The following is a 22,340-nucleotide window of genomic DNA, read 5'->3' as shown; positions in this document are numbered from 1 at the left end:
GGTCTAATATGTCCCTTGGTATCCGTAAATTCTAAAAAGCATGCCGTGAGCAGTTAATATCTTTCATGTTTTTCCAAACCTGCAAGACTTTTGTTTCTTTTGTTGAACACAGAGTCCAATGGTGCTTTGGACCCCATTGACTTTCATTGTACACTCTCAGAAAAAAAGGTACAAAAGCTGTCACTGGGGTGGTACGTTTTCCTTTGCAGGGAAGTTACTTTTAAAAGTAATGTATTAAAAGAAAGAAGAAAGAAAGAAAGAAAGAAAGAAAGAAAAAAAGAAAGAAAGTTATATTTTTGGCAACTATAAAGGCCCTTTTACACCAAAAGTGAGATTAATAAACCTCAGTCTGAAGTAAGTGCCTCTGCCTCTTCACCTCACTCCCAATTTCTCTCAACACAGGGACAGGAGAGCTGTCAGTGAATAAATGGGAAAATAAAGTAACTTGCATTACTTATTTGAAAAAGCAACAATGAGTTACTTTACTAGTTACTTGAAAAAAGTAAGCTGATTACTTAACTCACATTGCTTGTAATGCATTACCCCCAACGCTGCACCTTTGTATCTTATTTACCATAAATATTTACAGCATATACCATATTAATATATTAAAGGTGCATATTAGTACCGAAATTGCACATATTTGTAGCTTTTGAAATGCTACTGCCCCAGTCACAGTTTTTGTACCTTTTTTCAGGGACAGGAGAGCTGTCAGTGAATAAATGGGAAAATAAAGTAACTTGCATTACTTATTTGAAAAAGCAACAATGAGTTACTTTACTAGTTACTTGAAAAAAGTAAGCTGATTACTTAACTCACATTGCTTGTAATGCATTACCCCCAACGCTGCACCTTTGTATCTTATTTACCATAAATATTTACAGCATATACCATATTAATATATTAAAGGTGCATTTTAGTACCGAAATTGCACATATTTGTAGCTTTTGAAATGCTACTGCCCCAGTCACAGTTTTTGTACCTTTTTTAGGTGAACGTATATAGACAAAACATTATTTAAAATGTCTTCTTTCGTGTTTCACATGCAGGTTTGGAACGACATGAGAATGATGATAGAATTTTCATTTTTGAGAACCTCCAACTAGGGAACCATCCCTTTAAGAGGGTAACAGCTATACTGACAAAGAGAAACTATCTGAAAAACTTTTCACCTCAACATTGCCATTTGACTTGTAGGCAAAAGTTTTGCACACCTCACTAGTAAGGCAAAACGAACGCAATATATCAGAAAATCTCCTGTAGTCGAGGAAGCAACAAAAACACGCTTCCTCCGTGAAATTGTGGGCGGTAGCGTCCATTGACGTTCGTTATCTTCAAAGTAGTGAGTCAGCACCTCTCTGAGTATCTGTCACCTGGGCGTCATGTTCCCTGACAGTAAGAGAGAGCAGCCGCCAAGACGGCTCCCTAGGCAGCTGTCTATCAAGCCTCACAACAGAGGAGAAAAAAATTGATTGTGCTCTGAGCCCAAACAGCGAGGATGGGAGGCGGGGAAGAAGCTGTGCAGAAGACATTGAAGGCTGAAGGTACAATCCAGAGCTGTTTTTAATTCCCATGCACTGACCTCAAACCAAAACGTTGAGCCGAGCTTCTCATCGATTCGAGCGTTGCGTGGGATTGGAAAGCCACATTGGATGTCAACACCAGTGTTTATTGCAAAACTGTGAAAGTCTCTTCATAAAACATTCATATATATTTGAGCTGCATTTTCAAATTCTGCTTGACAGTTGTTATTTTCTAGTGAAAATTTGATTCCTCTGGAAATTTCGAAAAACTTTAGCCTAAGGTTTTCATAGATAAAACAAGGCATATATCCTCCCCAAGGTTTATTCTTAGTCTAAAGTAGAACATCTGTGATTCATTTCATTACCGTCTCAAATTAACTGAGATCAAAATAAAACCATGGAGACGTGTGGGGGATGTTTCGTATCTACTCTTTTGAAGCTTGGAATAGAATGGATGCACGCTGACATCTATTTTAATGGGCTCTGGAGCTATAATTTGTTACCATCTACATAAATGGCATGGGTGATGTATTGACGTCGTCCTCTTTGGGAACTTCATTCACACAGATCAGCACAGTTCCCCAGGAGACAACCGCCTGTGGTGGCACTGCAACATCATGTAATTTATGTTCCATATATATTCACTGTCCTGGTTTATTTCCCCACTGTTAATGCTCTTTCATGATGTGTATGGCCTGTCAAAGATACGGCCGTGCCTGATAGGTGGAGTGCCAGGGCTCTGCAGTATGATGAGCCAGAGAAGACAGCTGGATACAGAAAGAGATGTGCTGAAAGCATTTTTATATTTATAAATGAAACAGGCTATCTCAGGATTTGTAGCACAGAGTTAAAGGCATAGTTCACACAAAAATGAAAATGCTGTCATCATTCACTCACTCCCGGTGAATACTATGTATATACAACACTACGTGTGGACAAAAACCTTTGAAGTATACTTTGAAATATCTTCAAAAACCCAACACAATTTTTCCATTGGCTCTAGGGTTATTGCAGAAAATGAGCTCTGCGGCCAATTAAAGTTTATGATTCTTACACATATTGTTTATCATGATAATCTTCACAAATGAACACAAGGGTAAATGGCTATATAAATGAACTAGACCAAAGTCACATGACTTCAAGGCCACTAACCTTTCAACAACACTTTCAGTCTTTATTAAAAAACATATTTTCTGAATGTTTTAGTTAGACTAGTTTGCAAGAGAATGGTTATTAACAACAAGGCAGTGAAAGTTGACTAGTGAGTAGATGAGTTTATATGGTCAACTTACGTTGTCCGATATAACCTGGGGTGACCATACATACCCTTTTTGCAGGACACATCCTGGCCAGTATTTCTATGTTGCCTAAAATATCAAGGTTTTGGCTTTGTTTGTGCTGCACAGACCAACTGGTGTTTACGATGCCTGCATGTTATTGGTCAAACTACTTTTCAGTCATTACCTTCAGCAAGTAAAGTATAAAACAGGAAAACAAAACCAACCCTTGCATATTTAATGCAATATAGAAATCCTGGCCAGGATGTGTCCAGGAAAAAGGGCACGTATGGTCACCCTATATATAACCACTTGTTAGCAGCCAAGATTGCCATGTCTGTGTAACAAAACCAGCCGAATTCCTACTCAAAAGTAGCCCACTCACAACCAAAACAAGCCCAATCGTGTTCAGTGTAGACAGCATCACTGATTATAATGAGTTCTACAGTATTTTGTTGCGCCACACCGCTCGTGTCTGGTGTAGACACGGTGTGAGACTGTTAACTTTAGCTGCATTCATTGTGAAACTTGCTAACTAGCACATTATTAGGAAAGGCGATTTGCAAAGATTCTCTTCTGGAGGTGAAGCTGAAGGTGAACAACTTTTTAGCAAAAACTGCTTTGTGTTGACTTGTTTACAAAGCAGCCTGTTGTAAAATGAATCGCACAAACAAAATGCATTTAGATAGATCGAACAATGCACTTTGCGTGGAATCCTGCCACAACATCCTTTACCAAATGATAAGCACACTACTATATCATTATTTTATTTTCTGTTCGATTAGTGTTCATTACAAAACAGTGGGGGACAGATTATATTATGACGGTTCATCGTAAAATAGACATTTGATATACAGTGCAATAAAGCAGGAAAATTAATCAGTTTAAAAAGGTTATTATTCACCTCCTGTATGTGCTTGAAATCTTCGACGTAGACCGCATTTTAATCTTTGTTTTGCATAAATTACAGCTGATTCATGTGAAATATCCACTCCTGTACATCCTTTGGCAAATCATCAGACGATCTCTTGTCGGAGTACAGACTGTAAAGCCGCGAGATGCGTGATCACAACAGATGGAGGTAATGAACAATTTTAGTTTGTGATCTAGTCAGAAGAAGACGCTGCACTGTTTCAATGCATTACAGGCTTGTGACTCAGAATGCAAAACGGAATGTAGCTTTTGGTTGTGCTACACCGCTACTTGCTGGAAAAAGTAGTTCGCTACTGGAAAAGCTACACTGTTTTAAAAGTAGCTGAGCTACTGTCAAGCTACTGAAAAATGTAGTTACGTTAGTAGCGTCACTACTTGTAGCTAGCTACTCCCCAACACTGCTGTTTATAGCTTACTCACAGGTCTATGCTGAAACGGCAATGTCCGTCAACAGTCACGGGAGAGGCCTGTGCAAAGTGATGTCAGTTTGCCCAGAATCTGTGAACAGCTTGCTCTGAGAAAGTGATTATTATTTGTGGGGATTTAAAAAAAAAAAAAAGCACTGGGTGGATTTTTATCATTATAGGGTGGTTGTGTTCACACACTGCCAAGACACATTTCAGTTCAAACACCATGTAAAAGTGAATTTTGGATCCAATTTCCCCTTTAATAAAATCGCAAAGTATTATTTACTTTATGTTGTAGAATAAAACTTAAAATATATATTGAGCTTGTTTTAACCACAGACCTTATCTGAGGTATTTGACCAAAAAAAAAAAACATTGACTTTGGGATGATGGAACCTGAAATGCCATTTCCAGGTTTTGACCTACACAAATACAACAATGCTGCAGCACACTATTCTGATCATTTTTATTCTTCAGAGAAGAATCCCTTTGAATTGCAGCTCACTATTTTTTTAAGTGGCAGAAAATGGAATTTCAAAAATAATGACTGTTAGAAACATCTTTCCATTGCTAATGGTTGAACAAACAGGTAGTCCCACCCCAAATCGTTACCACTGACCATTTTTGAAGATATCTGACACTCATTTGTGAATAAAGGCACAATGAAATTTAGTCAAAATGCCTCACTTCCTGATTTGGTGTGGCATGTGGCACAGTTCAGCACCGTACTGCAGCATGGTGCCAGTCATGAAAGAATAAGCAGCTAGAGCACACGCAGGCAAGAACGTAATTTTTCGTCATGCAGTTTTGGTTACCCAAGCTGATTGGTCGAGACAGGGTGGTAACCCTGCCTGTGTCAAATGTGTGAGGAGTGGGCAGAGCATGTACTACTGTTGCTACTCAGGCACGTCACACTAAGTCCTATGTTATCTCTACAGTATTTCTCTTTTTAAACTGATGTATAATAAATGTATAATGCTTATAGCATTCTCGAGCAAATACATGTAGGCAAGGGTCAAGTTCAACAGTTCCTCTGTGGTAACCACGGAGACGATCTGCTCGCATCTCTAAAACAGCTTTGTAAAAGCAGTTATTAAGATCTTATTTAACACACTGTACATATTTTAGTTAAATTATTCATCATTATATCTGATGTTCAGTCATCTTTGTATGGAAACACTCTTGAACAAGCTTTTAAAAGGCAAAACTCCGTTGGCCTATTCTTCACATCACACTTATATGGTCTTGTATGTCAAATGTGCAACACTTAGTCATAGATGAAGATGACTATGTTATAGTTAACTAAAACATGGATTAAGTGGGATAATCAACGACTTGTCGTGCATTAAAGGATTTTAAATGCTCTTCGCTGAGGCTGGTTCTTTGCCTCCACGTCGTGCATTTAAAATCCTTTAATGCACAGCAAGCCGTTGATTATCCCTTACAAATATATTAGATAATTAAAATAAAGTTGAAAATATATATAAATATTAGTGGCAGATTAAAAAATAGAAATCTTGCCTTGGAAAATAACTTAAATAACTTTAAATAAAACTGAAATAAACAAATTAAAGTTGAATAGAAATATACAAAAACTAATAAAAATAACAAAAGCACATAGCAAAAATACCAAAACTTAAACTAAAATTTAATTCAAAACTGAAAATAAAATGTATTTCAAAATATTAATAAATACTATAATAGTTTATAAATAATACTAAAATAACTACAATAAGCAAGATGTATTTTTACTGTTACCCCTGAAACGAAATGTAACTGCAAAAAAATGACTTTTTCAAAAAACCATCTTACATACTGTGGGTATTTTGGTGTTTCTTACACTATAGCAAATGTGAGCTAGAAATACATTTTACTTTGCATCTACAAATCTTTGAGCCTCACGGGACTCGAACCCAAGCACTCTGCATTGCAAGTGCACTGCTGTACCAGGTGAGCAACCGAGCAAGTTTACAACAACAGAAAATCCACATCAAAATGTTTTACTTTATAAATCATGTACTATGGTAATAGTTCATATGTGTTAGTGTTTTACTGCCACTAACATTTATTTCAACTAGAAACTGCAATGAATTGTACAGTATAGGTATGTAGGTAGAGGCACACTTTTTCAATGAGCCTACGTTGACACATGTCTCATATTTCATCATCAAGCTCTTCTTCTGCTGTCTCCTTGGTAACCAACTACACTTATCTTTGAAAAAAACAAAAAAAGATAGACAGACAGACAGACAGACAGACAGATAGATAGATAGATAGATAGATAGATAGATAGATAGATATATATGTCCAATAATAAGATTTTTTTTATTGACTCCTTTTAGGGGTGAAATTTAAAGGGTTAAGAGACCTAATGGTGTTATGTAAGAAAGCCAGTGCTGGTCTGCGTGTCTTACCTGTCATAGTCTCCATTACAGAGAGCTCTGACTGGAATGGTGAACAGCTGCCAAACAGGGTTGAGGGTGTTCTTCACCACCTCAGTCTTATGGCAGATCGTAAACCTTCATGTTGAGAGAACAAACAGAAACACAAAGATGTGAAGGCACTGCGTATAACTTCTGAGGAAACTTGAACATGACTGACATCAGCCACCTGCTGTGTTTATTTCATGGTGGTCAAAGATGACAAACCATATGGACTACAGCATCAGTTATACACATCGCATTGTTTTTGGGGGTATTTTTTTAGACTTTGGAAATGACATATGTCATGTAAATAATATGGTTTCTAAAGGTATTTGAAATTGCATTGTAGTGCAATTATCAAACCATAAAAATTAACATCCTTCCATTCTATAACAGAGATTATTTAACATTTGATAATTAGCCCCTTCATCTGTGCCAAAGAGCATCATTAAAACATCCTAAACCTAAACACAGGGGCACACAGCAGCACACAAACATTTTTAAAAATGAAAAATTAAAGGATTAAAATGTAAAAGATTATTATTGTGTACATAAATATAAAAATGCCTACATGTCATAATGGATAGTCTTTGCATGTATCAGAATTACGCGCACGAGCACATCCGTTCCCTCACTAGAGAAGCGCTCCGTTTTTCCGCTTGCAAATTCCTCCATGTAAATAGCGAATCCGCCATGGCGCGAGCGCAACTGCCTCTTTGCCAAAACACACCCATTACTCATTAAGAGAATAGGGACAACCCTTCTAGACGATGCGCCGGGCGCGCCGACCATTTTTCCCGTCCTTAAACTACCAAAAGTGGATTCGGACACGCCCTAAGCACATTTGTGCTATGCGCTTTAGACCATGTGCTTAGATCGTTAAAATAGGGCCCAAAATGGGCAAACTACATCAAGGCTCTTGAAAACATGAAACCACGGTCACTTACGTAAAGAGGCTTTGATGGAAAATTCGGAAAAGGATAGGAAGCCTTTACCGGTTCCTCTGTCACACACTCTGACAGACACAGAGACACACACAGAGAGTTCCTCTGACACACACAGAGAGTCATTTCCAGCCCATAAATTTCCCACAGAGCAGCGAAATGTTTTGCCAGTCTCATAGTACGGGGGTGAGGGTGGGTGCTGGGTATCATGGGAGATGTTCCTTTTACAGTGCCTATGATTAACACACAGCTGTGGTGTTTTAAATCAAGGTAGGACACTTACGTGCCATCTTCGTTACTTCTGTAGAAGACCATGAAGGGATCGGATTTTCCAAAAAAATCCTTCTTGTCCAATTTGTTGGCACAGAACTGCATGGTTGCACTGTCCTATAAAGAGAGAGAGAGGGAAAAAAGTTGTAGCAGGTTCAAATATTTTAAAAGTTTTAAAAGTTGTTGAAGTTAAAATATTTAAAACTATAATTCAAATTGACCCAAACTTTATATTCCCTGTTCCCTGAGTATTATTATTATTATCATTATTATTATTTAATGTAATATTGAAACCAATTAATGTAATAAACAAAGTACCAAAATATATATGATTGATTGATTGATTGATTCGTTCTTTCATTCGTTTGTCCGTTCGTTCATTGATTTTGCCTTATTTGTTTCCTACCTGAATTTTGTTGGTTGTAATATTACATTATATAACATTTATATATTATTTATAATATTTATATACATCTATATAACCAGCCATAAAAATGGTTAAACTTTACATGGCAAACCATTTTAGATAAATGCAATATATAGGGTAAATGTTTTTTTTTATAAATAAACATTTTATTTTAATATAAAATATGGTCACAAATATGGTATTTTAAGGTCCAATTCTCAACTCTCAAACCACTGACTATGACTTTTGCCTCAATTAACTCCTACGTTGCTGCTTATTAATAGTTATTATTAGTTTAGGTATTTGGTTGGATTGGGGATGTAGAATATGGTCATGCAGAATATGTGCTTTAAACGTAATATGTGCTTTACAAGTACTAATAAACAGTCAATATGTTAGAAATGAGCATGCTAATAAGCAACTAGTTAATAGTGTGAATTGGTCCCTATACTAAAGTGTTTCCATATATATACAACTTTAATGCAGTGATATTTATGGCATATGTTGAGCATATATATGAAATATATTTTGCCCAGGAAATTTAAATAAATAAATTTTGCTATGGCATGTGTTGAATTGACAGCAACAACACAAAGTCTGCATTGATTACAAAGCAGAGAGAATAGAACCAAAACATTCATCTAATTCGTCTGGGAGAAAAAGAGGCTCATTAGAGCTAGATCTGTGATCTTGTTGAAGTGAACACACAGAAACGAATGAAGTCTATGAAGCTTTGGGATTTGAGCTCTATTCAGTCATGAAGAATGATTTTTGATATAATCAGCTTCTGCTTCACCTGTCATTAGGATTATGGCCATGACTGCCATGTAGAAACAACTCTGGATCAGCAGTTTCATGCTATGATAATTCTGGATGCGAATCAACTCATGCTTATAATTTTTGGATTGGCCCTTGAGATCAAAGTTAAAGCACATTCAGTGCAGAGGATGTGTCTACTTCAACTAGAATGAAGCCATTTGAGAAATTATTCTATCCGGTTATTAAATTACACTGCAAGTTCTGAAGGTCTGAATGTTTCATAGAGACATTACATAAAGACATTTAGTTGTACAAACACTGGCTGAATATCTAATGGCTGTTGTTTGCAGGGGCGTTTTCTCAGAAGAGACATAAGAGGCAGTACTTCCTCAAAAAACCTGGATGAGAAAATAATCAACAATACAAAAATAAAACAATAGAAAAAATGGCATAATACAAAATCTAATTGGGTTTATAATGCAATTTTTTTTTCTAAAGCATCTTCTCTAAAGAGCCAATATCTTTTTTAATAATGCTGCCTCAAACTCACAAAATGTTGAAAAACTTTTTATCTGAAAACTGGGATACACAGATTTTTCAGGATACTTTGATGAACAGACAGTTCAAAAGATCTGCATTTATTTGAAATCCCTTATAATGTATTATAAATATGGGCTTCATAGAAAGTGTTACCGAAATTTTTATAACATTATAAATGTCTTTACGGTCGCTTTTGATTAATTCAATGAATCCTTTAAAATAAAATAATCAATTTCTTAAAAAATTAATTCAATCAATCAATCTTACTGACTCCAAACTTTTGAAATTTTTGGTAGTGTATATCACCACTTTTAATCATTTCCAAGACTGAAATAATGTCAAACCATGCACTCTAAGTGAATGGACACCCAAAAATGCTCTGATGTCTATATAAAGTTAAACATGAGATATAATTTGTTTTGGGTAAATGTCGCGGGTAGTCTTTGGTCTCATTAATCTATTATTTGTTCCAGAGCAAATAGTTTTGGCTGAGGGTAAAATCTCATCATGTTATATTTCATGTAACTTCAATGCTGTATATCAGAGCACTGCCTTTGTACTTTTGACTGAATTGCCTATAGCAACTTTTATGATGCTGTTGTTTATCAAATATTATTTGTTGTTTATCAAATATTATTATTCAATAAATAGATTTATTTTAGAAAATTATTTAAAGGGTAATCACACTCGCTCAGTCCATTTCTCTCATATTACTCGACTCAATATAATATAGTGAGCTTTTAATACAGTAATACAATAAGTTTTCAATGAAGTAGCTCAATGTTCCTTCATTACTAGTTCTAAAGTGACGTTTTGGAATTAGTAACGGAGGCTTGGGCTCAGCTGTTACACTGTCAACTTGAGATTTGAATCTGTGGCGGAAGGAAGTAGTTCACACAAAAGAGGGTTTTCAAAGACACTCCGTTGTTGTTTCTCATGTATTTACACACTTGTGCCGTCAAACTGTTGTATAAACGCAATATTACACGAGTTGCAGTGCGTTATGGCTGTATATCGGTACGCTGTGAATACCTGCCGATATATAGTGCCGATATACAGTCATATCGCACTGTTGCTTGTGTGACATTGCTCATATAAATCATATATAAATATTTTATATATAAATATAAACATAAAACATAATAGTATTGAAATAGTATAGTATTGAATATTATACGGTAGCATTAGCTTCTGAAACCCAAAAGCTGTCTAAACATCATATTAATTATACAATTTGTGATTATACATCTATGATTTCTCACACATACACATACACACACACGCACATAAAACCAAAGAGAGGACACCGCCTTCTCATTTCAAAAGCCCGCAACACGCCACTGGCTGTTTGGTCTCAGCAGTAAGGCGCTTGCAAAACATTTTACAGTTTAAATGCTCCCCTGTGTATAACACCTCTCCAAAATAAATTGCAGCTCTTTCTCCCTACCACAGCGCTGCTGCTCATTCTGACCTAGAGGCGTGGCACTGCGGTTAGATGCGCTACTGACTGAGCGTGAATGCCATGCGACTTCATGCTAAAACCAATATGCCATACCTCCTGCTTTTGAAAGTGATGACCTCTATAAAATGCATCCAAATATCAAATGTGTTTCCTCTGAATTCAAATAAACAGTATTTTCCTTTGATATCTCAGTGTGAATGTTCTAATGTGTTCATTTTCTCTTCATCGACCCCAGAAGATAAAAGACTCAACACATCATGATACCTTCCCTTGTTTTTCTTGTCTTTTATAGCAAAAGTGCCTTGTCGTCATTGTAGGCAAACAACGGGTCATATTCTAGTTTCCCGTTCATTTAAAATAACTCAGTAAAGCCTCTCCGTTTGACAGCAGCGGTCAGAGTCTCGCTGCTGTTTTTGATAATTGACACTGTTCAAATGAAAATGTCTGGATTGCCTCATTCTCTGCTCACAGAGCTCCCTGGAAACCAATTTTCACTTTTCCTGGTAGTCTGCCTCAGAGAAAGTCTTAGTATTTTCCCTGAGTTTTAAGAAAACTTCATAGTGTTGATTTAAGATTGTAATTTTTCATTGTTCCATGTATATGAACACTGTTATTAAACATTGTGTCAATTAGCTTCAGACATTTCCACAACTGAGCAAGAGAATTTACACCACTTTATTTGAGCTTCAGTGCACACTCACAAATCAGTCAAAGAGAAGAAAGGCTACTAGACTTATTCAGTAAGTGGACTCGAGAGAAACAGTGGTCAATAAAGCAACACCCACAACAGAGAAAATGAAACAAAAACAAACAGTTTTCAAACTGGCTAATGCATAAAATAGCTTTCATAGCCAATCACATTTTAAAACATATAATACTTCTGTCTGAATCAGAATATTTAGTAGGAAATGTATGGTAGGGCTTGATTTCATCCACTGGAATTGGATTGGATGTTTTTCTCCAGGTTTATACAGTACAATAATGTAAAAAAAAATACACTTGTTACGGTACAAATGCAATATTTTCTAGATAATATTTTAGTAGTTTTGTAATTATAATATTTATTATCATATTATATCATATATTTGTTATTACAAATATATGTATTATTTACTGTATATGTAGCATTTTCAACTTGTAGCCATCACAGGAATAAATTATTTAAAAAAAAATCTAAACTGCACAAGAAAACTGACTCTGCTGATTCTGCAGCCAATAAGCTTGCTTTCTCAACAATTAAATAGTCTGGTTCAGTGTTTACTGTAAGCTGGTACTGCAGTGCGTTATCCTCTGAAACCCTCAACCTCCCCCAGCTCCACCTGTCTAGAACTGTTATGGGATTTATGTATACCCATTCATGCAGCAGCTGCATTTCTTATATTTTCACAGAAGAATGTATTTGAATCTACTGGCATCAGCAAGTCCATACTTGCTCAGCAGCAGCAACAGCTTGTGTAGCAGATCTAGTCCGACAAGACCAAATACATTAACATTGTCATATCCATTAACATGATAAAACTATTATGAATAAATTATATCGAGTTAGGTCCATATATATTTAGACACTGACACAATTTTCATAATTTCGGCTTTGTATGCCACTAGAATAGAATTAAAATGAAACAATCAAGATGAAATTGAAGTGCAGACTTTAAACTTTAATTCAAGGGGTTGAACAAAAATATAACATAAAATACTTAGGAATTACAACCATTTTTATGCACAGTCCCCCTATTTTCAGGGGTTCAAATGTAAATGGACAAATAAATATAATCATAATTAAAATGTACATTTTTTATATTTTGTTTAGAATCCTTTGTAGGCAATGACTGCCTTAAGTCTGGAACTCATGGACATCACCAGAGACTGGGTTTCCTCCTTTGTGATGCTTTGCCAAGCCTTTACTGCAGCTGATTTCAGTTATTGTTTCTTTGTGGGTCTTTCTGCATTTAGTTTTGTCTTCAGTAAGTGAAATGCATGCTCAATCGGGTTGAAATCAGGAGACTGACTTGGCCATTGCAGAATATTCCACTTTTTACCTTCAAGAACTCCTGGGTTGTTTTTGCTGTATGTTTTGGGTCATTGTCCACTTGTACTATAAAGCAACATACAATCAACTTTGCTGCATTTGGCTGAATCTGGGCAGACAGTATGGCCCTGTCCCAAATGGCACACTTCATGTGCACTTGTGCTCTTGTAGACTTACAATGGCCGCCATGTGCGTGTGTCCGTTAAGTCCACGAGACCGTAGGGTGTCTCATGCGTCATTTTAGCTTTCAGAAGGGTGCTCGCGAGCGCCCCCTTTGCGGCCTCTATGCGCCCTCGATGCGCACTTCTGCCGAGCCTGCACTGGGGTGAGCTCTACAGCTGACTTCTACCTGACAGTCAAAGCGGCATTACGTCATGAAAGTGTGGACTCAGAGGAAGACCGTGAGGGTTTAAGGGTGCGATTTGGCACAGGGCCTATATCCTTATACACTTCAGAATTCATCCGGCTGCTTTTGTCTTCTGTCACATCATCAATAAACACCAGTAACCCAGTTCCACTGGAAGCCATGCATGCCATCACACTGCTCCACCATGTTTCATAGATGATGTTGTATGCTTTGGATCCAAGCCTTCTCCATACTTTTTTCTTCCCGTCATTCTGGTACAGGTTGATCTTAATTTCAGCAGTCCAAAGAATGCTTTTCCAGAAGTGGTCAGGCTTTTTTAAATGTTTTTTTGACAAAGTGTAATCTGGCCTTGTTTGCACCTTGTGGTGAACCCTCTGTATTTGCTCTCGTGAAGTCTTCTCTTGATTGTAGGCTTTGACAGTAGGGATGTAACGATATCAAAATCTCACGATACGATATTATTGCGATGTGAAGTCCACGATACAATATTTTTTTGCGATATTTAAAAAGAAAAAAAAAAGACAAATTAAAAATTGGGGAAAAATGAAAATTTTGTACATTTTAAAGTTAAATTATTATATCTAGAGCACTTTGAGAGTTCAAAATTAAGAGCTCCAATCCATGTTTCTTATCTAAGAAAACTTAAGTCAGAAAAAAGTCAGTGAATTGACTTGTACTTGAACTTTAAATGGGTCTCAGCCCTCTTTTTATTTGTGGTATACTGTCTCAGTTTAAATTACATTCACACTGGTGTTTTAGGAAGCCAAACAAATTAGAATATAATAATAATAACAACAATGACAGTAGTAGCCATATGTTGTAAAAACAATTGCACTGTAAAATAAATGAAAATTAATATTTTATAGGCATATTATTTTTGCTTTACACTACAGTAAGGAAATTACAATATTTCTTTCCTAATTTCTACAATTGAAAGAGATATTTTGAATTTGGACTGCAGTTACGTTACCCATTTAAACCGCTAGCTGTCAGCAATTCATACTGCACTTTTAAGCTTTTATTTTGATGAAAATGGCAGTAGAGCTTTTATTTTGAAGTTAAACTCCAGCTTCAGTGAAAACAGGCTTACGAAAACGCGTCTCACTACAAATCTAGAGAAATGCTGTAATCATCTGCTGTGAAAATAAAGCAGAACTGCTGGCCGTTGTGTTCCCAAATGTGCACTAAACTCACAGCACGTGCAATAAATGAGTTCACTGCATTCATTCACTGTAAACGGAGCCGTTCTGAGGCGCGAAAAACACCGGATCACGAGTTGATCACATGAACAATGTGTGCGCTTCGCTTTGAAACACGCAGCAAAAACAGACTTGATGAAAGCATTAAGCCATATAGTACCTTCGGTTTAAGTTCGTTTGACAGATACTGTGCCAAAACACAATGGCCCAAAACAAATATATTTTAAAAACTTTTTGCCTGGAAAGACCTATCATTTCATATCGTCATGTGACCACGATAATATCGAGACAATTTTGCTATCGCAATATTGATAATATCGTTACATCCCTGTTTGACAGTGACACGCCTACCTCTTGGAGAGTGTTCTTCGCTTGGCTGGATGTTGTGAAAGGGTTTTTCTTTACCATGGAGAGGATTCTCCGATCATCCACCACTGTTGTCCTCCGTGGACGTCCATGCTTTTTTATGTTGCTGAGCTCTCCAGTGCTTTCTTTTTTCTCAGAATGTACCAAACTGTTGATTTGGCCACTCATAATGTTCCTGCTATCTCTCTGATGGATTTGTTTTGTTTTTGAAGCCTAACAATTGTCTGTTTCACTTGTATGGAGAGATCCTTTGACCGCATGATGTGGGTTCAGAGAAACAGCTTCCAAATGCAAATGGCACACTTAGAATCAACTCCAGACCTTTTACCTGCTTAATTGATGTAGAAATAGCAAAGGAATAGCCCACGCCTGTCCATGCAACAGCTTTTGAGTAAATTTTCCAATTACTTATGGTCCCTTGAAAAAGGGGGGAGGTACATATTAAATAGCTGTAATTCCTTAACCTTTCCTCCAATTTTGATGTGATACTCTCAAATTAAACATCAGCGCGTTCACTTTAAGCCCATATTCATTATATAACTGTAACTTCAATATGTTTTGGTCAGCAGCTAAAATAATAAAAAATTGTGCCTGTGTCCAAATATATATGGACCTGACTGTGTATTTTCTGCAGAGGAAAGAAAGGTTTTTGAAGCCTAACAATTGTCTGTTTCACTTGTATGGAGAGATCCTTTGACCGCATGATGTGGGTTCACAGCAACAGCTTCCAAATGCAAATGGCACACTTAGAATCAACTCCAGAACTTTTACATGCTTAATTGATATATAAATAACGAAAGAATAGCCCACACCTGTCCATGAAACAGCTTTTGAGTCAGTTGTCCAATTACTTATGGTCCCTTGAAAAAGGGGGGAGGTACATATTAAATAGCTGTAATTCCTTAACCTTTCCTCCAATTTTGATGTGATACTCTCAAATTAAACATCAGCGCGTTCACTTTAAGCCCATATTCATTATATAACTGTAACTTCAATATGTTTTGGTCAGCAGCTAAAATAATACAAATTGTGCCTGTGTCCAAATATATATGGACCTAACTGTGTATTTTCTGCAGAGGAAAGAAAGTCATACAGGTTTGGAAGGACATGAGGGTTAATAAATGAGGACAGAATTTATATTTTTGGGTGAACTATTTATTTATCATTCAGGCAATATGTTTTACAAGTGGATAACAACAAATCAAAACCGAGCTGTTAAAAGTACAGCGTGTTTTGCAAACTACATGCTCCTGCGTGAGCGATTGAAGGGCCAAACTAATGGCTAATCTAGAAGCAGATGTTGAACAGCCCTGTTATCTGCACAGCTCTGGTGTCAGAAAACTAGATTGCTCTTAGTAAACAAACTTTGTTGTTGCAAGCTCTGCGACCTGCAGAATACTGATGACATGTTAATAGATGTTTACTGCTTTATCATAATCGAAGATGCTCTGCTTCGAGAGCAATTAAACGTGCGGTTGCTCTAAAGGCTAATTCCTAGACTGCTATATCAACATATTCTGAGGCTGTTTTTGAAGCCCTTTCTTTCTTCCCCTCTTTAATCGCTTGTTACTGTCCTCCAAAGTCACTCGCCCTTGTTGCAACACCCCAACCCTCCTGTTTCCAGCTGTCCAGATAGCATGGCATGGCAGATGAGAGCTATCACGTCCCTTCTATCACCTTCCCATAAAAGCCCAGTGGCAAATGATGCCTTGGTGCCTTTTCACATGACAACCTTCAGGAATCTGCCAGCTATAGAGGGACATAACACTTTAAGAGCAGCTTTAGGGTTCTCACTAGAAATCATCAGTGACACCCGCTGAAATGAGGCGGTATGAATATCCGCCTGAAGCGCAGACACCCTATATAGGGCACTTTATGAGAGGGAGGTAAGGGTGGAAAGTTCAGCATGCACTTGGATTAAAATGCAGTCTTCACCCACACACCCCTTTGCAGCTACAAAATAATGCCACTCGGTCTTTGTAATGCCCTAAAGCCTCATAAATATGTTCTGGGTTCCTGGATATAAGAACTACAAAGGGGAAAACAGCATGACATTCTTTCTCTGCCAGCTTACATCAGCTTAAACATATTCTGATCGCTCTGCTGTTCTGCTTCAAAACCCAAATTTCACATTAGATTTCAAGTGGTGACCAAAATGGTTTTATGGAGAAAAAAAAAGCATTGTGGTTAGCATAAAAATGTTTATCCTTGCTGCAAGTAAACCTCTTTTTAATGTAGTCAGTGTTGTATTTTCTGTAGTGTTGCAAATTGATTTTAAATATTCGCTGGTTTCTGTGATTAGTCGTGATGAATTTTGTCATGCACAAATAATCATGATTAATCACATTAAAATCATTCAAATTTGTAATCATAAATTAAAGTTAGTCATTAAACTTCCCATATTAGGCTCATTTAGAAGTTCATATTTCATACAGAAGTTTTTATTTGTGCTGTCTGCTAGAATACATTTACAAGATACTTAACATGATAAAGTATGTAATTGTTCTCTGTATTATTTATGCTCTATTCTTCTTTCTTCTTCTTCTTCTTCTTCTTCTTTTTCTTCTACTTCTTCTTTATTCTTTATTCTTCTTATTATTATTATTATGTATATAATGATCTTTTTAAAGGCCTAAAGTATAAAAGATCAGATTACTGTTTATAATTTATGATTTATTAACAACAAAAAGTAGCGTTTGGTCTTGTACTGTATCGCATACCTTGTCAGTTTCGTGCGCTTGCTTGGCCCTTTGTTGTGATAAACAGTAAAGTGTTTTCTAGCGCTAGCAAAAGACAGTGTAAAGAAATACTCTTTGAAAGAAGCAGTCAATCATCGGAAGTTAAAAGCAGCTTGTAAGTGTATTTATTTATTGTCTCAGTGTTTAGCGCAGTTGCTAGGAAATGCTTGTTTTGTTTGCTGTGTTGTTGAGACATGCTGAAGTCACGTTTGATCTCGTATTGTATCGCCTACCTTGTCAGTGTCATGCGCTTGCTTGGCCCTTTGTTGTGATAAACAGTAAAGTGTGTCCAGCTGAATTCAATTTCTGTTTTTGTCAGACGGGTATAAAAAATATACCGCGGCAGCGGTCGCGGCAGCACTCGTGTGAATCCTAACAACTTGCACACTTTGCCTATGTCTGCTAACACTTCTTTCTTTTTCTATTGGTCTCTGGAATTGTCAGTCTGCAGTAAACAAAGCAGATTTCATTACATCTATTACTAGTCATTTAAGGCTAAACCTCATGTTTCTGACAGAGACCTGGATCAAACCAGAGGACACTGCTGCTACTCCTGCAGCACTCTCCAATAATTTCTCATTTTCCCACATTCCCCGTCTGTCTGGAAGAGGTGGAGGTACTGGTCTGCTTATCTTTAATGATTGGAAATGTATTCCTTTACCTTCTCTGGGTATTAACAGCTCCTTTGAATCAATTTCAGTTACTATTACCCACCCTTTTAAAATTCATTTTGTAGTTGTTTATCGACCCCCAGGACCACAAGATAACTTCTTGTAGGAATTAGATGTGCTGCTCTCAACCTTTCCTAGATATGGTACTCCCCTAGTTATGCTTGGAGACTTCAACATCCACCTAGATAAACCTCAGGCTGCAGACTTCCACACTCTGCTTGCCTCTTTTGATCTCAAGAGAGTGTTAACTACGGCTACTCACAAATCAGGCAACCAACTGGACCTTATTTACACACGACACTGCTCCACTGATCATGTACTGGTTACTCCACTGCACACCTCGGATCACTTCCTCCTTACTCTTAACCTCAACATGGTTCCTGATACAACACATACCCCTCCACATGTCATCTTTCGACGTAACCTACGCCCACTCTCACCCTGCCAGCTATCTGCTATGGTTTCATCTTCGCTTCCTCCGCCTAAACAGTTATCATCTTTTGATGCTAACAGTGCTACTGATACTTTCTGCTCCACTCTTACATCTTGTTTAGACACTGTCTGCCCCTTGTCTTCCAGGCCAGCCCGTACCACCCCTTCTGCCTCTTGCCTGTCTGATGTTCTCCGAGAACATCGCTCTAAGATCAGGGCTGCTGAAAGGGTATGGCGCAAATCAAAAAACTACCTACTGACCTTAATGTGTATCAGTCACTCCTCTCTTCTTTCTCTGCTAATGTCTCCACTGCTAAAAGGACATACTATCATAACAAAATTAACAATTCGTCTAACTCTTGCATGCTCTTTAAAAAATTTTCCCCTCCTTTGCTCTCCTCCTCCCCCTCCTTCATCAACTCTAACAGCTGACAATTTTGCCACATTCTTAATTAATAAAATTAAAACCATCAGTGCACAATTTTCCACACCACAATCTGTCAAGCACATCTTACCAGCAAACATACACTCGTTCACATCCTTCTCTTCACTCTCTGAGGCAGAAGTCTCCAAACTCATGCTTTCTAATCATCCTTCTACTTGTCTGCTTGATCCTATTCCATCTCATCTCCTTCAAGCCATTTCTCCTGCAGTTATACCTGCACTCACTCACATAATTAACACCATCCCATTCACACTGGTGTTCTTCCCTCAGCATTTATACAGGCTTGAATAATCCCACTACTTAAGAAACCCACCCTTAACCCATCTCTTTTAGAGAACTACAGACCGGTTTCCCTTCTACCTTTCATTGCAAAAACACTTGAATGAGCTGTGTTCAACCAAGTCTCTGCCTTTCTCACACAGAACAACCTCCTGGACAGCAACCAGTCTGGTTTCAGAAGTGGACATTCAACCGAGACTGCCTTGCTCTCAGTTGTTGAAGTCCTAAGACTGGCAAGAGTGGATTCAAAATCTTTAATACTTATCTTGCTGGATCTGTCCGCTGCATTTGACATGGTTAGCCACCAGATCCTCCTGTCAACTCTATTGGCAAAGGGCATCTCAGGAACTTCACTCCAGTGCTTTGAGTCTTACCTCTCAGATAGGTCCTTCAATGTATATTGGAGAGGTGAGGTGTCCAAGTCGTAACATCTAACTACTGGGGTGCCTCAGGGCTCAGTTATTGGACCACATCTCTTCTCAGTCTACATGGCATCACTAGGTTCTGTCATTCAGAAATATTACCCGGTCCTGCAGATTTGCTTTATTCAACATCAAGAAAATCGGGCGCTTTCTTTCAGAACATGCTTCACAACTCCTTGCTCAAGCTCTTGTTCTGTCCAGGCTGAACTATTGCAGTGGTCTCTTGGAAGGTCTTCCAGCCAGTTCTATCAAACCTTTACAATTAACCCAGAACGCGGCAGCAAGATAAATTTTTAATGAGCCAAAAAGAATGCACGTCATACCTCTGTTTATCAATTTGCACTGGCTACCAATAGCTGCTCGCATAAAATGCAAGGCATTAATGTTTGCCTACAAAACCACCACTGGCTTTGCACCCCTTTACCTAAATTCATTACTTCAGACGTATGTGCCCTCTAGAAGATTGCGTTCTGCAAGTGAACGGCGCATTATTGTGCCATCCCAAAGAGATTTTACATTAAATGTTCTAACTGAGACTTGTCATAGCACTTGCATATCATTGCTCTTTTGTTGATTTTGATTGCTTCCATTGTCCTCATTTGTAAGTCGCTTTGGATAAAAGCGTCTGCTAAATGACTACATGTAAATGTAATAATGTAAAATGTAAAAATGTAAATATAAAAACAGAACAGGCATGGTCAATTTTTTTAAGAAGAAGAAGAAAAAAGGAGAAGAAGAAGAATTACATTTCTAATCATAATAAATACAAAACAGTTAATATCAGTTTCTTTAATTTGTTCTTAAAAATAAATAAAATCACTAGTTAAAAAATGCATTAGATCAATATTTTTATGATGAATTTAAAACATGTATAAAATAAATAAAATACCAATGCAACTTAATCATAATTGTACATGATTTGATTAGATGCATTTTATCATTAACATTGCTCCCCCCTCAGATCATCAGAACATAAATGCAAGTATAAGAAGCACAGAGGGCTAAGAATAGGAAAGGTTCCTGGGCATATTTTGTAATTTTTGTCATTGTCCTACTCCTTAACTATACACTACTTTAATAATTATGGAAATTTAGCTTAGAAGAACATAGCTCAAACCTCAACCCCAAACCTAAGCCTTTGTACAACCCTAAATCTCATTGGTTGGTATAGAAACAAGCCCAATTTAGTGTGGGGCAGATTGTGTCTGTAGAACATGAGGTTTCACAGTACAAAACAAGCCTGTGAAATAACCTGTGGTTTTAGTGTCTAAATTTTTGATGACCAGAACAGAACTGGGAAGTGTGCCTGAATAATATCTCCAAAAGAAGATTTAGAGCTGAAACAAGGAGTCAATTCGGCGTGAAAGCAAAAATTATTTCTTAAGCAAATTATGTAAATGTGAAGTCAGCTATCAACCCTCAGCAGTCGGCTTTCAGGGGTCAGTCTGAAAGAGAGGTTATCTGCTAATATTTTCAATCATCTTTGGGCTTTGGTGCTTTTATATGCTTAATTCTCAGTAGAGACAGGCTATGACAATTCCAACATGACAGAGGGTGTTAAAGAAGATCAATATTATTGATATTGTCAGTGTCCAATTCTATTCTCTATTCAACACAGACAATACTGTGCAATAATGCTGAAAGACAAACATGGGTCCTTGAACTCAGACACACAGTCTTACATTTTCCACTTCAGACCTTCAGAAGTCACTTAAACAGATGCTGCAGTTTATGCTGGTATTTTCTTGTGGTATTGTGCAACTGAATAAGGTGATGCTACTTACTTAAAGGGACAGTTCACCCAAAATCAGAATCAGAATCAGAATCAGAAGAGCTTTATTACCAAGTATGTTTACACACAAGGAATTTGACTTGACGACAGGAGCTTCCAGTGCACTTTATTACCAAGTATGTTTACACACACAAGGAATTTGACTTGACGACAGGAGCTTCCAGTGCAGAAAAAAGTACAGACATAGTGCAGACATACATAGGAATAACACAGTGGGGATGGAATATAACACTAATATAAGGAAAAAACTGAATTAAATAATGTACTATATACAGAATAGAAGTATAGGAAAAAAATTGTAGTTGTTTAAATAAATGTACAGATATGTTATAAGTGTGCAGATATGTTATTTACAAAGTGTGCAGTTTACAAGTGTACAAATTTTGGATTCTGTGTATAAATATGTCAGTTGTGATGGACGATGTATAATTAAGAAAGTTTAATTGTTCAGGCTGAATATAGCCTGCGGGAAAAAATTTGTTCTTGTGCCTGGCTGTTCTGGTGGTCAGTGCTCTGCAGCGCCGGCCAGAAGGCAACAATTCGAGCTGGCGAAGGAAGTACAACCTCTGCTGGGCCTTTTTCACAATGGAGTCGATGTGAATGTCCCACTTCAGATCCTGAGAGATAGTGGTGCCCAGGAATCTGAATGACTCTAT

The 22,340-nt window shown here is 37.2% G+C and overlaps 1 protein-coding gene across 1 annotated transcript in view; it reads right to left on the bottom strand.

Moving 5' to 3' along the window:
* Positions 1-22,340, bottom strand: part of LOC107714485 (copine-5-like) — a 181,590-nt gene that overhangs the window by 36,563 nt on the left and 122,687 nt on the right. Inside the window, exons 8-9 of the mRNA XM_016520328.1 lie at positions 7,791-7,894; positions 6,555-6,659 (exon numbers count right to left, since the gene is read on the bottom strand). Of these exons, the coding sequence (XP_016375814.1) occupies positions 6,555-6,659; positions 7,791-7,894 (209 nt within the window). The remainder of the gene's footprint in view (positions 1-6,554; positions 6,660-7,790; positions 7,895-22,340) is intronic.

The sequence above is a fragment of the Sinocyclocheilus rhinocerous genome, unplaced genomic scaffold, assembly GCF_001515625.1.
Source record: "Sinocyclocheilus rhinocerous isolate Xijiao unplaced genomic scaffold, SAMN03320098_v1.1 scaffold269, whole genome shotgun sequence".
NCBI classification, from domain to species: Eukaryota; Metazoa; Chordata; class Actinopteri; order Cypriniformes; family Cyprinidae; genus Sinocyclocheilus; species Sinocyclocheilus rhinocerous.
The sequence above is the reverse complement of the archived record's forward strand: the minus strand, read 5'-3'. Positions and strand labels throughout refer to the sequence as shown.